Below are 22,550 nucleotides of genomic sequence, written 5' to 3' on the forward strand. Positions count from 1 at the left end.
GAAATAAAAAAAAAATGTTCCAATATTAAACAAGAAAAACTCAACGAGTATATTAAATAAGCAAAAAGAAATATATACAGAATTCCAAAATAGATTTCAAAATTTAAAATATTTTAAATCATCTGTTGATTTTTTTCTGAATCCATTTGAAATTAACATGATTCAGGGTGAGTTTTACATTTCCAATAATTATGACTCAAAAAACATTTGGAGAATTAGAATTAATAGAGAAGCAAGAAGATAAAGCTCTACAATTAAAATATAAGTCGACACCTATTACTGAATTTTGGTAATTTGTCCCAGAATCGAAGTATCCAGAATTAAAAAGGCTGCTTGTCGAATTATTTCCATATTCCGAACAACGTACTTATGTCAATCATTTTATTTCACTTTAATATTCGTAAAAGCCCAACAACGATTAGGATTAGTTAACCAGCACCTGAAATAATTACTGAAAAATAAATGTATCTTATTTTTAATATTTAAATGTAATGCACATATTTTGTAATTTTATTTATATTTTCAAAAATAAGTAAGTTCAAAAAGTATGTAAGTAAATTACCTTTTTTGCATACTTGTACAAATTTTCCATAAATCTGTACATTGTAAAAACTTTTATTTTCATTTAAATACTTCCCTTATTTATAAACTTGGACTAATCCCTACAAACCAGTCCATTCTCGACCCTGAACTATTAACAACCAACAAGTTCCTCAAAATATAGTCGTCAAGCAACCTTCGTAAGAAAAGGTCCGACAAGCAAGAGCTTGCGATCAGTCAGTTTCATTTTCTTAATACACTATTTCTCCATTATAGGTTTTCTAGTTTTGTGGCCAGTATTGTTGGCAGTAAGTGAATTTGCTATAAAGAATTAGATGCTGTTCCTATTGTAAGTAATAATCAAACTTATATCTACTTATTCAATCTCTCAATTGTTCTAAGTCGTGGTGGTGCAATAACGTGTCGCGAGTACATATAAAACGATTTGCCGATCCAACAACGGTTTGAATATGACATAAACGTATTCTTATCTGTAAACAATAAACTTGTCTTGATATTTTCTATAGTGCTATAGGCTATTATTCCTTTTAATAAAGATACATTTTGACTAATCTTAATTAAGACTTTTACTAATTTAATGTTTACCCCGTATCCCTTGTCAAGGTAACAACCTTTCAGGTGCTGGATTCCCCAGCTGGTCCTTCGAAGCTAAGGAGTACCTCAGAAGCTTTGTGTGGTAAGAAAAATCTTCCATCGAACCAGCAAAGTTCGCTACGGCGAACTCCTTATTCGTATAATACTTTTTTAATACATATTTAATTTCAGCTCGCGAAAAATTTCAAATTTCGAAAAATGGCTCGGACTATCAAGGAGCTTGGCAATCCTTGCAAAAGAACAGACAAATAATTTTCGAAACAAAATTTTTCTATTGAACGGTTAATTCTATCAGTAATTACATTGTTGTTGATTAGGTTAAATTTAAATTTTGTTTTAGGTCCAGATTTTGTTCGGAAACACATATTTAATAAACATGCTGAGAAACTTGTAGAAGTAAGAAAAGAAGTGGAATTCTTTAATAACTACCTGAAAGATCCCAAGAGACCAATGTTAGCAGAAGCTCCTCAACAAAAAAGAGAAGAACCTGCTAACTACCCACATATGTAAGTAATTTTTCCTATATAACTAATATTTTATTAATGGACTGATACGTATTTATGCTGATGAAGTTTATTTATTTATTTAGCGTATGGCTTACACAGAATGGGTAATTAAATTTGCAACTATACAATCCATTACAAACAGATGTCCAGTTTTATTATATATCTTCTATTGACTCCCCTTTGCCATTGCGAAGTCTTTAGAGTCGCATGTGTATACTCAGCGCGGGCAGTGTTATACCATGTGTCTGAGCGTCGTAATCACAAGAAGGCGAGAGAAGTTTACTCCATCTTTAGGGAGAGGCGTCAGATGCAGTCTCCGTTTGTTCAGATTTGATTAAGGGTTGTCCAAATATTACAGGGACGTTCAAATCCGTCATGTTTGCCTATGTTGTCCAGTAGACTATGGTAGGGATAATTCATAATGTCGTGGACCTGACGTAATCATTTAGTGACGTCGATCTACGAACGAAACAGTAATATCAGGCATTGCTAAAAACATGCAGTTGTCTTCAGTGCGTTATCGTAGCGAGACAGAGACGAACTAGTTTTTGCGTTAGTGAAATAGCTTTAATATTTTTATTTTTTTTGTGAACAATCGTTTTTAGTATTCTATCATTTTTTGGATCATTCTGAATAAAAAAGGTTAATTGTAATTTGTCTCTAAAGTTGATCGTTTTCAATTTATAAACAATTTAAAACTAAAAAAACGAAAAATGCTGGTTGAAGGCTCAAAAACACAAAATTATTTTTGAATTCACCAAACCTTTCTATCAGTTTCTGATACTTTAGTTTGAACTTATTTAATTTAAAAACATTGTTTTTAGTTGTTTGAAGCCTTTATGACAACCTAAAAATAAATTTATACAAAACTGTTTAATAAATTAGAACCACTTTAAGTATAAGCGACCTCTTGAACATTATTCTGCGGTATTTTCTGAAAGTGATTATGCAAAAAATCTTATGGGAATATTTTTCCCAAGGAATTAGTGGTATTCGTCTCGTATAAACATATTTTGCTGAATTTAAAACCAAAATGTATTATTTTTCTATCATACATTGATTTGTTATTTATTTATTTGCCCTCTAGATTTTTTTCAGTTCTTAAAAGGTTTATTTATAAGCCAAATTAGTGCAATGTAAATATTTTACATTTTTACACAGCAATTCTTATCGGCAGTGAAGACGGGTAAGACGAAAGTCGTAAATTTTTATTACATCTTTCATTTGTGAGATAAAATAAAAATGCGATGACTAACTGGAAGGCTTAAGATTATAGAGAAACTGTTGGGTAGCTCTTTCGGGGCGACAGACTCAGTAAAACACAGGTTGAAATAAAAAAATAAATCTATTAATTTAGCATATGTACAATAAATAAAATAAAATGAATTCTACGCCGTATATACAATAAATAAAAATGAAGTGAATTCTACGTCCCCGTCTGGGTCCCGCGATGAATGGACTCCCCGGCGAACGTCTATAAAAGAAAAGAAACTAATTATTACTAATAAAGAAATGAAATATCCGGCTGTGCAGACCCACGGCAATGTTCAATACACAATACCGAAGGGTTCTGCTTGGTTAAGGACAGAGTACGATCCTCAATACGGAAATCTCTCTGTCCGGGTTGGCTCTGTGCAGATGGACGGTAATGTTCAATACACAATACCGATGGGTTCCGCTTGGTTAAGGACAGAGTACGATCCTCAATACGGAAATCTCTCTGTCCGGGTTGGCTCGCAGGTTCACTACACCGGCGAGTCAGGGAGCCTAGAGCGCTAGCTACAAGACTGTCTAATTCCGCTATTCACACGCCTTAAATAGCCGTTCCGAATCCCACTTCGCCGTCACGTTGTAGAAGTGGATGCGCAAATATTGACACTCCCACGGTTCGAACTGTTAAATGATCAGAACATCGTTACACCCCCTTCTCTTTGAGAAAAAAAAAGTAACATACCTTTTTTTTGTGTATATGGTGTCTACAGCCTTGTGATGCCATCTATCCCTCTCGGTATCTTTATCACAATCTTCCTTCCCATGGTTTTAAATCTTTTACATGCGCCGTCATCTGCTTGCGGCTACTACTATCGGCCAATTTCAGTTTTACTATTACTGGTGATATCACTGACGTTACTATGTATGGTCCTGAGTACTTCGGCGCTAGTTTGCTGGTGAAAGCTGCACTAGCCGATGATAGATGGTGTTCCTTTTTCATGACTCGATCTCCTGGATGTGGCCGCCAGTCTCTTCGTCTTAGATCGTAATGTTTCTTTTGGTCCTTGAAAGCGTGTTCCATGTGCACTTTCGCCAGTTCTCTCAACGCTTCTAACTTGTATAAGTTCTCTGCATACCCCTGTATATCTTGTCCATTTGTCGCCTCTGTTGTGTCTAATTCTCTTCCGAAATTAAGAAGCGCTGGTGAAAATCCTGTTGAATCGTGTCTTGACGAATTTATGGCGTAGCAGAATTCTGGTATGAATTTGTCCCAGTCTTTATGGTTATCCTCCACGTAAGTAGCTATCATTGTTTTCAGTACTTTGTTCATTCGTTCTACTGGATTGCATTGAGGTGAGTACGGCGGTGTTAGAATGTGATTTATGTAATAGGACTTTAGGAACGCCTTAAAATTTCCGCTTGTGAACTGCGCGCCGTTGTCCGAGATGATTTTCTTTGGGATACCGAATTGCATGACTACCTTTGATCGTAGAGTGTCGATGATTGAGTTCGTAGATGCTGCTCTTATTGGCTGGGCGACGACCCATTTGGTAAACCGGTCTTGCACGATTATTAAGAAAATGTTTCCTTTTGCAGATCTTGGGAATGGTCCCATTAAATCAACTGAGATAGTATGCCAAGGCTTTTCTACAGTGGACGGTTGCATTTTCCCGGCTGGTTGCATTTGAGATGGTTTATATTGAAGGCACTTCGTAGTCGGCAATTTGTTTAAATATCTTAGGCCAATAGTACTTTTGCGCTATTCGGCAAATTGTTTTTGCAATTCCTAAGTGGCCTGCTGTGGTCGAGTCATGCTTTTCCTCCAAAATATCTTTCCTTTTATATCTTGGTACGCATAATTTCCATGGGTTATTAAACTCTGGGTCGGCTAAATTACGGCTGCTCCAAACGTGTTTATATAATTTCCCGTTTGATATTTGTAAATCCGGGAAATCGTCTGGGTTCTAGAGTACATTCCTATATAAATTATCGTACCAACTGCATGATTCCAGCTCTGATGCTAATAATTCCGACTCCGGTTCTTCGCGCTGGTTTTCTTATGGTTGTCGAGACAAAGCATCTACTACCTTGTTGAGGACTCCCTTTCTATATATTACCTCGAAATCGTACTGTTGCAGTTCTAAACTCCACCTGGCTAACCGACCTGACGGGTTTTTAAGGTTCTTCAGCCATTTGAGGGACTGATGGTCTGATATGACCTTAAAATTGTATCCTTCTATATACGGCCTCATTTGCTTTATCCCGTACACGATGGATAGACATTCTTTTTCCGTTGTGGAATATTTTGTCTCGGCTGGTGTGAGGGTTCGACTAGCATATGCAATTACTTTATCCTGGCCGTCGTATTTCTGTGTTAGTGCAACCCCAAGTCCACAGTTCGACGCATCTGTTTGCAGGTAAAATGTTTTCGAAAAATCGGGGCATGTTAATACTGGGGCCGATGTAAGTTTTGATTTTAGCTCTTCAAACGCGTTTTCCTGCTTATCGGTCCATTTCCATCTTATCTTTTTCTTCAGAAGCATGTTTAGCGGTCCTGCTATTGTCGAATAGTTCTCTATGAATCGGCGGTACCATGATGTTATTCCTAGGAACCGGCGGAGTTGACGCACATTTCTCGGTGCTGTAAGTCCGGTTATAGCGTTGGTTTTGTCCGGGTCAGTTTTTATTCCTTCTGCTCCAACCACATGTCCTAAGTATCTGAGTTCTGACTGGCAAAACGTGCATTTCTCGAAGTTCAGCTGTAATCTGGCTTCTTTCAGTCTTCGGAAGACTTCATGTAGGTGATTTAAATGCTCTTGGAGCGTTTTAGATATTACTACGATATCATCCAAGTAGGCAAACGCGAATTCCATATCGGGAGGTATTACCTTATCCAGTAGGCGTTGGAAAGTGGCTCCTGCGGAATTCAGTCCGAATGGGGTGGTTTTGAACTGAAAATGGCCTTTTCCGGGTACGCTGAATGCTGTCACTGGGCAGCTTGTTTCTTCTAGGGGTATGTGAAAATATCCCTGTTTCAAATCGAGGGTCGATATAAAATTTGCTTCCTTAAGTCTATCCAGAATTTCCGATATTCTGGGTAACGGATATGCGTCCTTATCTGATAGTTCGTTGACTTTTCTAAAGTCAATGCAAAATCTGTACGAGTTATCCTTTTTCCTAACTAGTACAATCGGTGAACTCCAACCACTTGTGGAGGGTTCGATGGTTCCTTCTTTTAACATCTTGTCCACTTCTTGGTTGATGATCTGTAGCATTGCGGGATTGTGCCGCCTATAAGGCTGCTTGACTGGATCGCACTTTTTCTTTAATTTTATTTCGTGTCTTATTAAGTTGGTGGGTCCTGTTATGTTCTCAAACTCCCTTAGTTCTTTTCTTAGGAACCTTTATAACTCCGTATTTTGAGTGGAGTCTTTTAAAGTGTTACATGTCTCTTCTTGATGTTGTATGTATTGTTTGATCGTATGTTTATCGAATTTAAGTTCGATAGAATGGTTCCTGAGGAATTCCACTCCTAGTAAGGCATCTTCCGTCAACCCTGGCATTACTATGAATGTTTGTCGGGTTTGTAACTTATCGATCTCGCATTCAATTGTCAACTTCTGGTTAAGCTCCATTGAAGCTCCATTTGCTAGTTTTGTTCTCCCGCTGTAGCTGTCTAGAGAGTCCTTGTATATCTGAGCTATTCTATCCCCGGCGTAATTTTTAGTGGTTCCTGTGTCGATGAGCGCTCTGTATGTTCTTTGCCCTATTTTCAGTGATGCGAACAGTCGAATGTCATTGCTTGCTTGCTGTGTAACGGCGAAAACGAATGGAGTCGAATCTTGCCTTACAGACTGGGACGACCCCTTGTTTCTCCAGTCTGTAATTCGTTTCCCTGACGCCTGAAACAACAGTCGCTGCTGTAAACCCCTTCTCTGCCGCAACGCGAACAAAACTTTTTCCATGGGTTTTTGCAGTTTTTACGGCTGTGACCTGGCATCTTGCATCTAAAGCATGCCGTTTTCGCATCGTACTCTGCTTGGTCCGTTCGTCTCCGGTTTCCACGGTAAATCTGATTTGCTCGGGTCTTTTCGTCTTATAGAGCTTCGTATTCTTGGGCTAAATCCTGTAATTCGGCTAAGTTTCCGGAATCCCGGCGGCGAGCATAAAGCTTATATTCTGGTAACAAATTTTTATATATCCTTTCGAGTTCTTGGTTTTTGGAAAAAGATCCTTCTCGTCTGATTAATGTTTGAATCTCCGTGATATATCTATCTACTGGTTCGTTCTGTCTCTGTTTTCTGTTTCGGATTTCCTCTTCTAGTTGTAGCAAATATCCCCTGGGATAGAAAGCTTTTTTAAAATATTCGCTGAAATCTGTCCATGACTTGTTTATCGATCTCGTAGGCCAAGCTTAATTCGTCTATCCTCTCTAAGAATTCTATTGCATCCGAATGTTTCTTGTCGAAGTGTGTGTTCCACTTTCGTACTTGATTTAGCAATGGTTGTCCCATTTGTTTCGTTATTGTTAATTCCTGTAATTGTCTTCGGATGCCCGAAATTTTCTGGGTCAGTATGCCGGATTCTGTTCCCTTGGAAGTTTTTTCTTTTGGGATTGTTCCTGTAGCTTCCTCGCGATTTTTAAAATAGGTTCTGAGTCGTGCTCTCAATTCGTCGACGGTTCCCTTGGGATCTAAGCCGCATTTTTTGGCCTCGCTCTGCAATTCCTCTTTGCAAAGTCGGTTTATCCACGACGTACCTGTTACTGAGTCTGTGTCTTTATCTGTCGGCATGTTATTAATTTTTGCTCGGGCGCCAGTTTGTGATGGGTAGCTCTTTCGGGGCGACAGACTCAGTAAAACACAGGTTGAAATAAAAAATAAATCTATTAATTTAGCATATGTACAATAAATAAAATAAAATGAATTCTACGCCGTATATACAATAAATAAAAACGAAGTGAATTCTACGTCCCCGTCTGGGTCCCGCGATGAATGGACTCCCCGGCGAACGTCTATAAAAGAAAAGAAACTAATTATTACTAATAAAGAAATGAAATATCCGGCTGTGCAGACCCACGGCAATGTTCAATACACAATACCGAAGGGTTCCGCTTGGTTAAGGACAGAGTACGATCCTCAATACGGAAATCTCTCTGTCCGGGTTGGCTCTGTGCAGATGGACGGTAATGTTCAATACACAATACCGATGGGTTCCGCTTGGTTAAGGACAGAGTACGATCCTCAATACGGAAATCTATCTGTCCGGGTTGGCTCGCAGGTTGACTACACCGGCGAGTCAGGGAGCCTAGAGCGCTAGCTACAAGTCTGTCTAATTCCGCTATTCACAAGCCTTAAATAGCCGTTCCGAATCCCACTTCGCCGTCACGTTGTAGAAGTGGATGCGCAAATATTGACACTCCCACGGTTCGAACTGTTAAGTGATCAGAACATTGTTACAATAATATGTCATGTTTATTGGAAATACTCGACATCATTAGCACGTGCAAATCCTACTCTGTCGCCTAATTTCCTATGAAATTAAAATGGTAGAAATAAATGTTTTTAGGGTCCATTTATTTTTTCGGACATGCGTATTTATGAGGTCCACGAGGTTTTGAAACATCTTTAATGCGGATGTGTTACTAAGGGGGTAGCCACATTGTGGAGATGAGCATAATTGTGCCTGTTATAATACGCATAGCACGGTTTAGCTGATTATCGACCAGGTGGGTATGTCTGCTGTTCAACCACACCGGTGCACAGTATTCGGCCACCGGATATATTAGGCCAAGAGCGGAGGATGTTAAGGTTGATGCTGTGGACCCCCATGTAGGGCCGCAGAGTCTCTCTATTATATTGTTTCGTGTTTTTAGTTTTGCTGGTATTTTCGTCAGGTTTTCTTTGAATTTGAGCGTTATTACCCATTTATTTCCCATTATTACCTGGAAGATTCTCTTTGTCAGCATGTTGTCAATTAGATTGGTTATCTTTCCTTATGAATACTATGAGCTAGTGTATATATTAATCCCTGTCTCCAAACATGCTGCTGTTAGATCTATGCATGCTGCGGTTGTTTTTGTTTCTTTTGAAAACTAGCTTCTATAAAAGTTGTTAGTGACAAGACTTGGTCCGTACAGCTTCGATGAGAATGAAAGCCTGCTTGTTCAATGGGAATATTTTCAAGTATCCTGTGACTAATTTTGTTAAGGAGAAACTTTTCTAATAGTTTATATAGCATGCTGAGTAAAGCTAAGGGGCGGTAGTTTTCTTTCTTATCATTTGGTTGGCCCGGTTTCGAAATTGTAATTATCTTTGTTCGCTTAAGTGAGAAAGGAATGTTGCCTGAGTGAAGTATATCAGTGTATCAGAAATATCCGACGTTGGCGATCACCATTGCGAAAGCTTCTCGATCTTGTGCCACATGGAATAATTGTTCTGCATTTGATATCTGAGCCCATTCACGAATGTTTGTTAAACAAGAAACCTGCTTTCTTCATACACCTCTACGGCCTTTTATTTTGCCTTTAATAATCAGTTGTCGATGTCGATTTCCCCTCACTATATGTCCCAGATAAGACATTTTCCACTGTTTAACAGTCTTTAATAATTCTTTATCCTTGTTGACCCTCCTTAGTACTTCCTCATTAGTTTTTCTTGCTGTCCAAGGTATATTCAGCATGAATCCACATTTTCAATGTTTCAATTATGTCCACATAATGATACTTTTAGTGTCCACACTTTTGCTCCATACAAAAGTACAGACCAAATATAGCGCTTAACCAATCTTTGCCTTAGTTCTAAACTGAGATGATTATTGTAAAGAAATGACACCATTTTCATAAATGTAGTTTTAGTCATTGCTATTCTGCGTTTTATTTCTGTCTGGATCTAGTTGGCCCGTTATGACAGTTCGTAAATATGCAATTTTATGTCCAAGTTTTAGTTTTAGCCCAAGTTTCTCAACTTGGACTCCATTTAGTTGAAACTCTGCATCTGGATGTAGGTTACAACTAAAGACTAAAAATTTGGTTTTGTTTGTATTTTTAATACCCATTTCCTCTCCTACTTTGTGAATACGATCAAGCAGAATTTTGAGACTTTTCTGACTAAATTACTGTATCGTCCGTCCTCGTATACATTAAATAGTTCTCCGTTGATTTTTATTCCATATGGCTGTCTCCCAAGTGCCTTCTTAAATAACTAGTTTGAGTAAACATTAAGCAAAATGCAACCTTGTCTGACTTCTTTTATGGAGATTTCGTCAGTGTAGTTTTCTCCCATTTTTACAATAGCACTTTAATTCCAGCATAAATTTTTGGCATGAACATCTTTGTCATCTATTCCTGTATTTGTTATTGTATGCATTCATTTCACATGCTGTACTTTATGGAATGCCTTTTCGAAGTCCACGAAATATGTAAATACATATTTTCTTTGATCACGGCATTTTTGTAATAGGATATTTAGCGCAAAAAGTGCCTTCCTAGTTCCCATAGCATTTTTAAAACCACATTGGGTATCTTCGAGATCTTCATCACATTTGCGTCTAATTCTGTTGTGTATTATTCTAATTAATCGATATTCTGTGTGTGATTTCACAAATAAGAATTCTTGCTAAATATTCTGAGGCCCTTTGGTTCGTTTGTTTTAATGCCCTGAAGTCTCTTTTCACCTTTGTAGTATGTGATCGATCTTGTGGAGCTTTGGTTAGATATACTATGTGGCAGGTAGCTCTTTTAAGCGATATCGTATCCTCTCTGCCCAACACTTTCGAGAAACTGCGCGTATGTCTTCACAGGTTGCAGTTCATCCGGGCACATATTCTGTGCGATACCCCCTAGGGATGATTTCCTTTGCAGCGCTCATTACTTCACCCACAAATATCTCGTAATTTTTGCTGTTTGGTGAAATCCAGCTTAAGGTGTGATCTAGTTGTTCAGATAACGTCTTTAAGTTCGCTTTTCTTTTAAGATTTCACCTAGGTCGAGGATAAAACTTAATTATTGGGAATAAAAAGGAAAAGACAGTTAAGATTTGATTTCACGTACAGGTCGCCTGCGCATCCGCTTATACGTATTTCGGCCTAATAGGCCTCATCATAACAGCTTTCGCAGTCTCTCTGAACGTGAAAATAAATCTTTCCTGTCCTAGGAAGCAACTTTAACATGGCTTCGTATAGACGCAAATAGCGACATCTGATAATAAAATGCGTAAACTAATTTTCGAAACCAAATTCAGAATTTCGCTTTAATCTGTGCCTTCTAAGAATTGCAAGGCAAAACAGACGTTGATAAAGATGTTATTAGAGACATGGGGAATCTAAAAGTTGCATTCCACAACATATCTCCTCAACTAAGCAAAATTGGGTTCTAGTACTCGTACAGAGTATATCGGAATAAAAGGGAAAAGACAGTTAAGATTTTATTTCACGTACAGGGCGCCTGCGCATCGTCTTATACGTATTTCGGCCTAATAGGAGTAATGGAACAAAAACAAATAAATTAAAGCTGGCCAGCAGGATGTGCCGGAGAGTGACTACTTGACACTCAAAAGAGGATTCGGCCAATTTGCATGCCCTACAGAGACCGTAAAATGAGAAAATGAATGACATGGTAATGAAACAAAAATAGAACTAATGTAAATGAAGGTGTAGTTCGAATTCGTTAGTCAAGGTGGGTGGACGTATTCGAGTTTTGTGAATTAGCTGGTGATTGTTTCTTGTAAAATATAAGTGTAATTAGTTGTTAGTTTTGGTATTGATATTTACGGAGAACATATTAGAGTGTTTTAAGGCGTAAGTGATGTCAGAAAAAATGGGCGGCGATAAGCCGCCCGATGAAAAAAAAAACACGTTTAATAAAAGTGATAGTCATAATAGCAGGTATGTTCAACAAATAGATATGCATAACAGTTATAGATCAGGAGAGAATGGTCCATTTTATGTGTTTGTGGAACATAAAAATAAAAATTTAGTGAGACTTTTTCCAATTAAAATAGGGCACTTTCTCCTTAAAGATGAAATTTTAAAAAAAGATGTAATAGACATTAAACCGGTAGGAGTTATTGGGGTAAAGATTATTTTTAATACCTTAGAAATAGCCAATAGTTTAGTTAACCACGAAGTTATATTAAAAAATGAGTTAATAGCATTTTTTATACCTAAATTCTACACTCACAAAAAAGGAGTTGTCAGGATGGTAGATACATTCTTTTCTGAAGAATATTTATTAACGGCTATCAAATCAAACAAACAGGTATCAAGTGTCAATCGTATGAAAAGGAAAATTATAGACTCTGATGGAAACGTAGTTTTGGTAAATAGACAAATGATAATAGTAGAATTTTTAGGAAATCAAATTCCAAAATGTATACAAATAAATTTATGCAATTTTCATGTTGAACCTTACATACAACCCGTGTTTCAAATGTCTGAGATATGGCCACTCAGCTAGACAATGTAAATCAAAAAATGAAAGATGCCAAAAGTGTACAGATATAAGTCATACAAAAGAGGATTGTAAAGAAAATAATTTGTGTATTGTAATAATAACGACCACCCCTCAATTTTACGTATTTGTCCTGTATATGCAAAGCAAAAGGGGATAATACATATTATGTCAGTTGAAAACATTTCTTTTAAAGAAGCCGAAAAAATATATAATAATCCATCATATGCGAAGGTGGCTAAGAATAAACGTTTCTCAATTTTAAACAACGATAACAATTTTCCAACTTTACTGAATACTTCTGGCGACAGTCCATCATCTAATATTACTTTTAAAAAACCAAAACCAGCTTCTAAAGTGAATACTATTAAAACAATTAAACGAACACATCCAACCTCTCCTACACCATATACGATGCCTGTAAAAAATCTTTTAAACCTCGTCAAAAACCTAAACCCATTATACCTAACCCCTACAGAGAAGAATTTATGGACTATAAAGCGAAAACTATAATGTTAATTACCTCCTTTATAAATAAATTTCAAAAAAATTTTCAATTAACACCAAATACTCTCGTGGAATCTAATATCAGGGACTTTGTAGAAAGTGCCTTTGTTCCAAGTGATCCAAATGATGCTATGGAAACATAGTGAATGAGATTCAAGTGAAAAACTATTTTACTGATTAAACTTTAAAAATGGCTAATAAACAAACAATTAAAAACCAATTAGTAATTTTGCAGTGGAATAGTGGATCAATAATATCTAATAAAAATAATTTGTTAAAATCTTAATAAAAACCATGTTGATATTATCATACTTTCTGAAACTTGGCTTAGGTCCAATAGTAATTTTAATATAAAGGGAATAATTTGATTAAAAGATGTCGTGATGACGGATATGGCGGAGTTGGTATATTTATCTTACAAATAATTAACTATCAAGAAAGTGAAATAATTCCAAATTTTTCAAGGGGCATTGAAGTATGCGCAGTATTTATTCCAGATATAAATATTTCTTTCGTTTCAGTATACAAACCTTCAGACATAGCAGCCACAAAAAAAAAGATTATTTAAATTTATTGGTACAGTTTGATATCTCTCGTACAATTTTTTGCGGCGATTTTAATGTACACCATTACAGGTGGGGCCCTAGTCCGGAAGAACGCGGGGGAAAGGATTTAACAGAAGCTTTAGATTTTTTAGAACTAATGGATCGCCCACTAGAGTTAATCCCAATGGTAATCACTCTGCAATTGATTTAACTCTTATCACCCCTTTCTTGGCAGATTTGGTAAATTGGTCCGTATATCAAGACACTTTAGATTCTGATCACTACCCTATTCAGATTCAGCTTCAAATTGCTCCCATATCTTTCGAAATCAATCCGGCAACCAAGTGTAATGACGGTCGTGCCGATTGGTCAGCCTTTCAAGCATTTATTAAAAATGAAATCAGTACAAATTTATCTCTAAATGATTCAGATAACTGTCGAATAACAAAAATATTATTTGAAGTTATATCTTCAGCATCTACATCCATGCCCGTTAAAAAACCTTTCATTCCTTCTGTCCCAAGGCCCTATTGGTGGAACGAAGAATGTTCTGATATAGCTGAAAGTCGCTCCCACGCACTTAAATTGTTCAGAAGACAAGGAAATATTACAAATTATCTGAATTACCAAAATATTGCAGCAAAGGCTAAACTCATTTTCAAGTTAAAACAAAAAAATAGTTGGATAACCTTTCTTAATCAACTCAATAGATCTACACCCCTTTCAAACATTTGAAATTATGTAAAAGCTATAAGAAACAAATATCATATACAAAAGAAACCTCCATTGCACGAATATTTAATTGAGGATGTTCTGAATCAGCTGGCCCCGCCTTCGGTCTCTAATGTCGATGTAGACAATCAAAAAAATTTTCATTTTTATTCTACTTCAGATACTATGTCTAAAACTTTTACCTATTCAGAGTTAATTTTGGCATTAAACCAAACCAGAAGCACGGCTCCCGGTTTGGATGGTTTCACATATAAAATTTTACACAATCTTCCAGTTTCAGCTAAACCAATAATTTTAAAAATTTTTAACAACTGGTGGGTAAAACAAGATTATGCTGAGGATTTAAAAAATATTGTTATATGTTTAATAAAAAAACCATCTAAAGATCCAAAATTACCCTCATCATATCGACCTATGTCGTTAATGTCTTGTCTGACCAAGACTTTTGAACGCATGATTAAGTTTCGCCTAGAACATTTTATTGAAAGCAATTCTCTCCTACCCACTACACAGTATGGATTTTGGAGAGGCCGTAGTACTATAGATGCATTGACCCATATGGTTACAGATGCACAAATATGCTTATCTGATAACAAATACATGTGCCTATTTGTGGACCTAAAAGGTGCATATGATGTGGTTGATTTGAGTATTTTAAAAACAAAATTGTGTAGAATGGGTATCAGCAAAAAGGTATCAAATAACTTAATAAATTTATTTCTAAACAGAAAAATTTATATTCGTGACCACAGAAATGTACTCCACGGGCCAAGAACAGTATATAATGGTTTGCCGCAGGGATCAATATTGAGTCCACTTTTATTTAATGTATACACAGCAGAGCTGCATAGTTTAATGGATGACACTATAAAAGTTATACAGTACGCGGATGATATTTGTTTCTATACTATCCATAGTTCATATGAACGATGTATTACAGATTTAGAGTATATTTTTTGCTGCGTGCGTGATTGGTTACATACTATGGGTTTTAGTGTTTCACAGCAAAAGACAGCGGTTATGTGTCTTACTAGGCACAGACTTAAAACACCTGATTTGTATACCATAGGTGATTTTACTATACCCATAGTGAAAGAATATAAATATCTTGGCATCTATATTGATAATAAACTCCTATGGACCAGCCACATAAAACACGTAAAGCAAAAATGTGAGAAAGGGCTCAACATTCTGCGTGTAGTTTAGAAATAAATATGGGGTGCAGATGTTAAAATATCCCTTACTTTTTATAAGTCATACATCCGCTCAATAATGGATTATGGATGTACTATTTATGCCTCAACTAGTAAATCAAACTTATTAATCTTAGACAGAATTCAATACAAGGCAATTAAAATAAGTCTAGGAATTATGATGTCGTCTCCGAATTGTGCAGTTCTCGCTGAAGCACAAGAACCGCCTTTGTGCCTTCGAAGAGAGTACTTAGCTAATAAACAGCTAATAAAATATAGGACGTTTAGTACATTTATGGTCAAAAAAATATCAAATATAGCGGCCCAGAATCTTACAAACAAATATTGGAGAATTAAAACGTCTCCCCCTCTTGCTGGTGCTTTTATTGACACTGAGAGACATAAAGAACTAATACATAGTCAAAAAAATATCCTATTTACGAAATCGATTTTGCAGCCTTAATATTTAAACCAACCATTATAATTCCAAACTATCCAGATAATATATTTCTATCAAAATTAATTTTCAAATCTATACTCTGTAATTTAGGAGAGAATAAAATCATCATCTATACGGATGGAGCAAAAAAAAAAGATTTAAAACAGGCTGTGCATTTTTAGTTTCAAATATTAACCATGTTGAGCAATATCAAGTCCCTCATTATTTATCGATTTTTAGTGCAGAAGCTATAGCTATTAGGAAAGCTTTAGATTGGTGCGAGATGAATTTACCTTTATCTGTGGTAATTGTAACAGACTCTCTCTCAGTTTTGCATGCCATTAAAAGCCCTCCTTTTAATCGTTATAACAAAAATATTCTTCTATCTATAAAAAATAGTCTATATAAACTGCAGGAGTATGGTGTACGAGTTACATTAGTCTGGATTAGAGGTCATTCAGGGATAACTGGGAATGAAGCAGTTGATCTCGCAGCTAAAAAAGCACTTGACTCAGAATTGAAAGTAAACATGTGCATCCCATCAAATTTATATAAACGAACTTTGATCAGATAAAAGGCATATATCGAGCACAGTTTAATTAAATCTTGCCCAAGTACTTTCGATCCCTAGATCATCTTCAGGGGCATCTGAAATAAGCCAATAAACGTTTCCTTTTTTTTTACATCTAATCATCCAACCCAACATAAAATGGCTGCTTTCAACAGTTACATTCATAGGTTACTCAAATTTCCACTTTCTAATGATAATTTTAATTCAGAACTTAATACTCTTAAACAAATTGCTTTCAATAATGGTTATGATCCTAACATTATCTATAAGCTTCTAAATAGAGCTAAACTAAAAATTGCAGAAAAACTTGCATATTCATCACAATGTTTTCTTCAACCTACTGCTTCAAATAACACCCGATATTTCTCCTTCACCTACATTAGCAGCATTTCCAATAAAATATCTAAACTTTTTACTTCTACAATCGATAACATCAAAATTTCCTTCAAGTCACACAACACCTTAGGTTCCTTCTTAATCAACACCAAAGATAGGATGAACACACTTGACAAAAGTGGTATTTACAAATTAAAATGTGATGATTGTGATGCCTTTTATGTAGGTAGAACCATTAGAAAGTTATCCACTAGAGTTTCAGAACATTTGAAAAGACCAAACTCTTCAAGTTTTGGTCAACACTTATTATCCAGTAAACACAATTTTAACATCAACACTGGTTCATCTATCTTACATGACATTAGTAGAAAGAAAAACTATATGGAGTTGGATTTATTGGAAGATCTGGAAATTACAAGGGAAACAAATGAAAACTCTCACTGTCTTAATACTCAAATTAATTTAAATTGTACTAAATTTAAACCTATTTTTAAAAACTTTATTACAGCTTCACCTCGTAGGGGACCCAGCTCGACTGTTTAGACTTCCTGCACTGAGCACATCCATAGTAATTTTATAGTTATACCATTGACTGTGGGTTCAACTGAACTACTTGGATTACACCCCATTTATAAACTTTGCTTTCCATTTTGATTTTCAATTATTAGTATTTTAATTACATAGTCAGATCTCTTCCTTTCTACATTACAGATAGTGCATGGTAGACCATTTTATTGTAGTCAACCACCCACTGTTTAACATATTGTTTAGTCCGCTTCTTGCATTCTTACTTTTCGTCTATTTCAGTTGCTCTCAAACTAACACCTTAATTATTACAGACATGTTTGAGTGTGAGATCTGGATTATTCAATCTACTTAAAAAAATATTCTATATAATTTTATATTTCATCAGTGACCTCCTATAGTAGTGTCAGTTGGACTTTTGGTCAATACTTAGTTTCATAGAATTGTAAAAGGTGCAGATCACATATCTATGATTGTGACTGCTCATCCAAGTTGTCATTTGTCACATGTCACCCCAACATTTCCGTTAGATCAGGAGCCATTCTGTCTCCGGCTTCTTCAAGTAATGTACCTTCCTTAAATTATTTTAAAGTGTTTGTTTGTCCATTTGTAGTGTAGTGTAATGTACATTTATATGTTTATGACATCCTGTTCTTGCCGGATAGGCCACAATTGACGAAGTAAGTCTATAAACGTTAATCATATAAAAACCTTTTTTCAACCATAAAACTTCGAGTTTTTATCGAAGTTAATCAATTTCTTTGGTTAAAAAAAAAAAAAAACGTTTCTTGGCTTATTTCAGATGCCCCTGAAGATGATCTAGGTATCGAAAGTACTTGGGCAAGATTTAATTAAACTGTGCTCGATATATGCCTTTTATCTGATCAAAGTTCATTTATTCGAGCATTCAACCTTATATAAATTTATATAAGGCTGATGTTAGGGTTAGATGGGAAATCTCAGTACAGTAAATTTTCAACTACATCAGAGAACCTCTATTTTAAACTTCAACCGGTTTTACCGACGACCATTCCTTACATCAATTCGTGGGATTATAATAGATATAAGTCATCAATTATATCACGTTTAAAACTTAATAATGGTCGCTTTCCAGCACATTTGTTTAGGATTGGTATCTTAGATTCTCCGTGTTGTCCTCACTGTCCAGAAAAACCTTTAGCCGATATAAATCACGTTTTCTTAGAGTGTCAAAAATATACTGCACACACAGATACGCTGTACCAAGAACTGAAAAAGTTTGTAAGTCTCCCAACTAATATTCCTACTTTATTAGCACAACAAGACAAAGAAATATTCTTCTTCTTGATGTGCCTATCCGTTACGAATGTTGGCGATCATCATGGCAATCTGCAGCAGCGCGGAAAAGCTGCACAGATGTTGTATTGAACCAGAGTCTGAGGTTCTTTAACCAAGATGTTCTTCTTCTTCCTGAACCTCGTTTTCCAAATATTTTTCCGTGCAGGATGGCTTGAAGGAGAGTATATCTGGATTCATTTCGCATAATATGTCCGAAGAACTGTAACTTTCGAGATTTGATGGTGGTCAGTACTTCTCGATTCTTATTCATTCTTCTGAGGACCTCCTCATTTGTGACTTTGTCAGTCCACGGGATCTTAAGCATTCTCCTATATAGCCACATCTCAAATGCTTCCAGTTTTCTGCACATATCTTTGTCAAGGTTCACGATTCAACACCATAAAAAAGGACAGAGAAGACGTAGCATCGCAGCATTCTTACTTTTGTATCAAGAGAGAGGTTGTGACTCTTGAAGAAGGCCCCCATCCGATTGAAGGTGCTTTTCCGATGCGTGCTCTAATCTCCTGGTTGTTGGTCCATTCTTCATTTATTATGGTGCCGAGGTAGTTGTAGTGCGTCACTCTTTCTACAGGGGATTTGTTGACGTAGAGTTGACCTTCTGTTATTCTTTTCTTGCTAATTATCATAAGCTTTGTCTTCTTAACGTTTATATTGAGTCCATATTGTTGACTGTAATACGTGATTTTGTTCATAAGAACTTGTAGGTCTTCTAAGTTGTCCTCAAATACTATGGTGTCATCTGCATATCTGATGTTGTTTAGTCGGCAACCATTTAGTAGAATACCTTTTTCAGTTTCGTGCAAAGCTTCGATAAATATTCTTTCAGAGTACAGATTGAAGATTAGAGGAGATAAAATACAGCGTTGCCTCACTTCACGCATGATTTTCACATAGTCAGTGTGTTCACCTTCAACTCTGAGATTTGCTGTCTGATTCCAGTAGAGACTTCTAATTATTTTCAGATCTTGGTTGTTAATTCCTGTTTCTTTTAGTATTTGCATCGTCTTGGCGTGCTGTACTCGATTAAACACTTTCTCGTAATCAACCAGACATGCGTATACGTTGCAGTTGACGTCTCTGCATCTCTGGAATAAGACTTGTACTGAGAACAAAGCCTCTCTAGTACCAACAGCATTTGTGAACCCGAACTGGTTGGGGGAAATTTGACTTTCACACAGCTTGTAGATTCTCTTATGAATGATCTTTAGGAACAATTTTAGGAGATGACTCATGAGGCTTATAGTACGGTAATCTTCGCATTTTTTGGCTCCTGGTTTTTTTGGAACTGCAATAAACTGAGATTTTAGCCATTCTGTTGGTATTTCTCCAGAGTTGTATATGTTGTTAAATATCTTTGCGATTATTGCTATTGATTCTTTGTCCATTAGTTTGAGTGAAAAGAAATATACAACCTTTTAATCAAGTTTGTTTTAGAAGCAAAAATAGATATTTAGATCATATATGGTTAAATATGTATATATGTGTGTATAATATATACATATATATATATATATATATATATATATATATATATATATATATATGTTTACAAACTTACAAACATTATGTAATTAGAATCCAAACCTCTGTTTTACCCCATTTGTTAATACCTCCTGCCCGTGACCTAGTCTAGTTTGTCTTAATAAAAATGTCTTGATGGGTCTCTAGACAAAAAACGAGTGGCCATGTTTTTATCCCTATCCTATCCTTAATAATAATAATAAAAAAAAATACAAATATTCTGTGGCAAATCTTCTTCTTCAAGTGCCATCTCCGCGGCGGAGGTCGGCAATCATCACAGCTATTCGAACTTTCGAGACAGCTGCTCTGAAAAGTTCATTCGATGTACATCCGTACCACTCTCTCAGGTTGCGCAGTCATGACATTCTACGCCTCCCTATGCTTCTCTTTCCTTGGATCTTTCCCTGCATAATCAGTTGGAGCAAGGTGTATTTCTCTCCACGTGTAATATGTCCGAGATATTCTAATTTTCTTTTTTTTGTTTTTATTGTATTTAAAATTTCCATTTCTTTGTTCATCCTTCCCAGAACCTCTTTGTTTGTGACGTGTTCTGTCCATGATATTTTCAGAATTCTTCTGTACACCCACAGCTCAAATGATTCCAGTTTTTTCATTTATGTCGCATTCAAGGTCCAAGATTCCATTCCATAAAACAAAGTCGAAAAAACATAGCACCTCGCCAACCTAACTCTTAGTTCCAGTTTTAAATCCCTGTTACATAGCACTCTTCTCTTTTTGTTGAAATTTACTCTAGCCTTTTCTATTCTTATTTGATCTCCTGATTGTAATCATTTGTGGAGTTAATCATTGTTCCCAGGTATGCATATTTGTCCACTTGTTCGACGTTGGTTCCGTTTATTAGAAGATTCTCGTTATTTCTTTGAGTTTTCTATATTCTCATAAATTTCGTCTTTTTGACATTCATTGTTAGACCATACTCTTTTCCATACTCTGCTATTCTGGTCACCAGTCTCTGAAGATCTTCAATGTTTTCGGCTAAGATCACAGTTTCGTCCGCATATCTAATGTTGTTAATGGGAACTCCATTTACCTTTATTCCAGCTGTTTCACCCTCAAGAGCTTTTTTCAGGACCTCTTCGGAGTAGGCATTAAAAAGAATTGGTGACAATACGCATCCCTGTCTTACTCCACATCTAATTTCAATTTCTTCTGACAGCTGTTCGTTAACACGTACTTTTGCTCGCTGTTTATAGTATAAATTTGATATGATCCTGAGGTCGTTGTAGTCAATCTTCTTTGATTTCAGGACATTCATTAATTGTTTATGTCGTACTTTATCGAATGCTTTATTATAGTCAATAAAACATGCGTATATATATTGATTGACGTCCAGTCATCTTTGTATTAGTATATTAAGTGAAAAGCTTCACGTGTTCCTAGGCCTTTGCAAAAACCAAATTGTGTATTATTAACGTCTATGTCCAGTTTGTGATATATTCGGTTATGGATGACTTTAAGTAGTAACTTTAGCATAAGAGACATTAAGCTAATGGTGCGGTAATCGCTGCATTCTCTTGCGTTTTTCTTTTTAGGGAGACAAATAAAAATAGATGTTAACCACTCTTTGGGTAATACGCCTGAACTATAAATTTGGTTCAAGAGTGTCACTAAAACATCAATGTGCTGTGGCAAATAGACAGGTTCTAATGCCATCCACTATCTACACACACAGTAAATGAAGGTGGTATACTATGGAACTAAAAGAACGGAATAAGACAGAATATTTTTATAGATACTCTTAATAGATAATAGATAGTTTTAAAGATAGATAATTATGTTATTAAGGCCGGGAAGTAAAATTAAAATACATATGATTTTATATCAGTACTATATTTAAATTCAGAATGTTTCTTAATGAAATGATGTGAGAAAAATCAAAGGAAAATCAACAATATTTAGAGAAATCAACATGGCGGATGGTTTTTATATTTTTTTGTTGATAATTGGATACACTTAACGGCTCAGAGTGGCTATAAAATAAACAGGACACTAAAAAAAAACCCAAACCAAAACTTTCTGCTACTTCTTCCAAAAAAACTTTAATATTCTAAAAAAACCTTCTAAGCCATCTCTGGCCCCTACTTTTAACCCCAAGCCTTTACTCGTCAAACGTCAGAGCAGAAGTGCGCAATGGGCACTCGTTTTGAGTTAGCTAAGCTATCGTTGTCAAAATCTCCGCTTGGTGTCGCTGTTTAATACCAACTTAAAATTTAAAAATTAAGAAAATTATTAAGAGGATATGGATTTAAAAAGTTTATTTAAAATGATTAAAGAGTTATTGAAGTGACGGACTCGTTACAAGTAAGCAGGAACTCCTTTTCTATATTGCTTCGAATGTAGGTTGCTGATGGAATATATTATGACGATATGTAAATTAGCTCCACTGACCATGTAATGTTAACTCATGGATTGATGTTCTGAAACTGACATTGAGATTCTTGAATTACCGTAACATACCAGAAAGCAACGAACCAAACTGTTACGTTAAAAAAGATATTCTA

The 22,550-nt window shown here is 35.9% G+C and overlaps 1 protein-coding gene across 2 annotated transcripts in view; it reads left to right on the forward strand.

Annotated features, from left to right (window-relative positions):
- Ars2 (arsenic resistance protein 2) overlaps nucleotides 1-22,550 on the forward strand; it is a 505,227-nt gene that overhangs the window by 345,341 nt on the left and 137,336 nt on the right. For both annotated transcript variants that reach the window (XM_072529864.1, XM_072529863.1), the window contains exon 12: nucleotides 1,496-1,661. In XM_072529864.1, coding sequence (XP_072385965.1) covers nucleotides 1,496-1,661 — 166 coding nt within the window. The remainder of the gene's footprint in view (nucleotides 1-1,495; nucleotides 1,662-22,550) is intronic.

Source organism: Diabrotica undecimpunctata, chromosome 4, assembly GCF_040954645.1.
Source record: "Diabrotica undecimpunctata isolate CICGRU chromosome 4, icDiaUnde3, whole genome shotgun sequence".
In the NCBI taxonomy this organism is placed as follows: domain Eukaryota; kingdom Metazoa; phylum Arthropoda; class Insecta; order Coleoptera; family Chrysomelidae; genus Diabrotica; species Diabrotica undecimpunctata.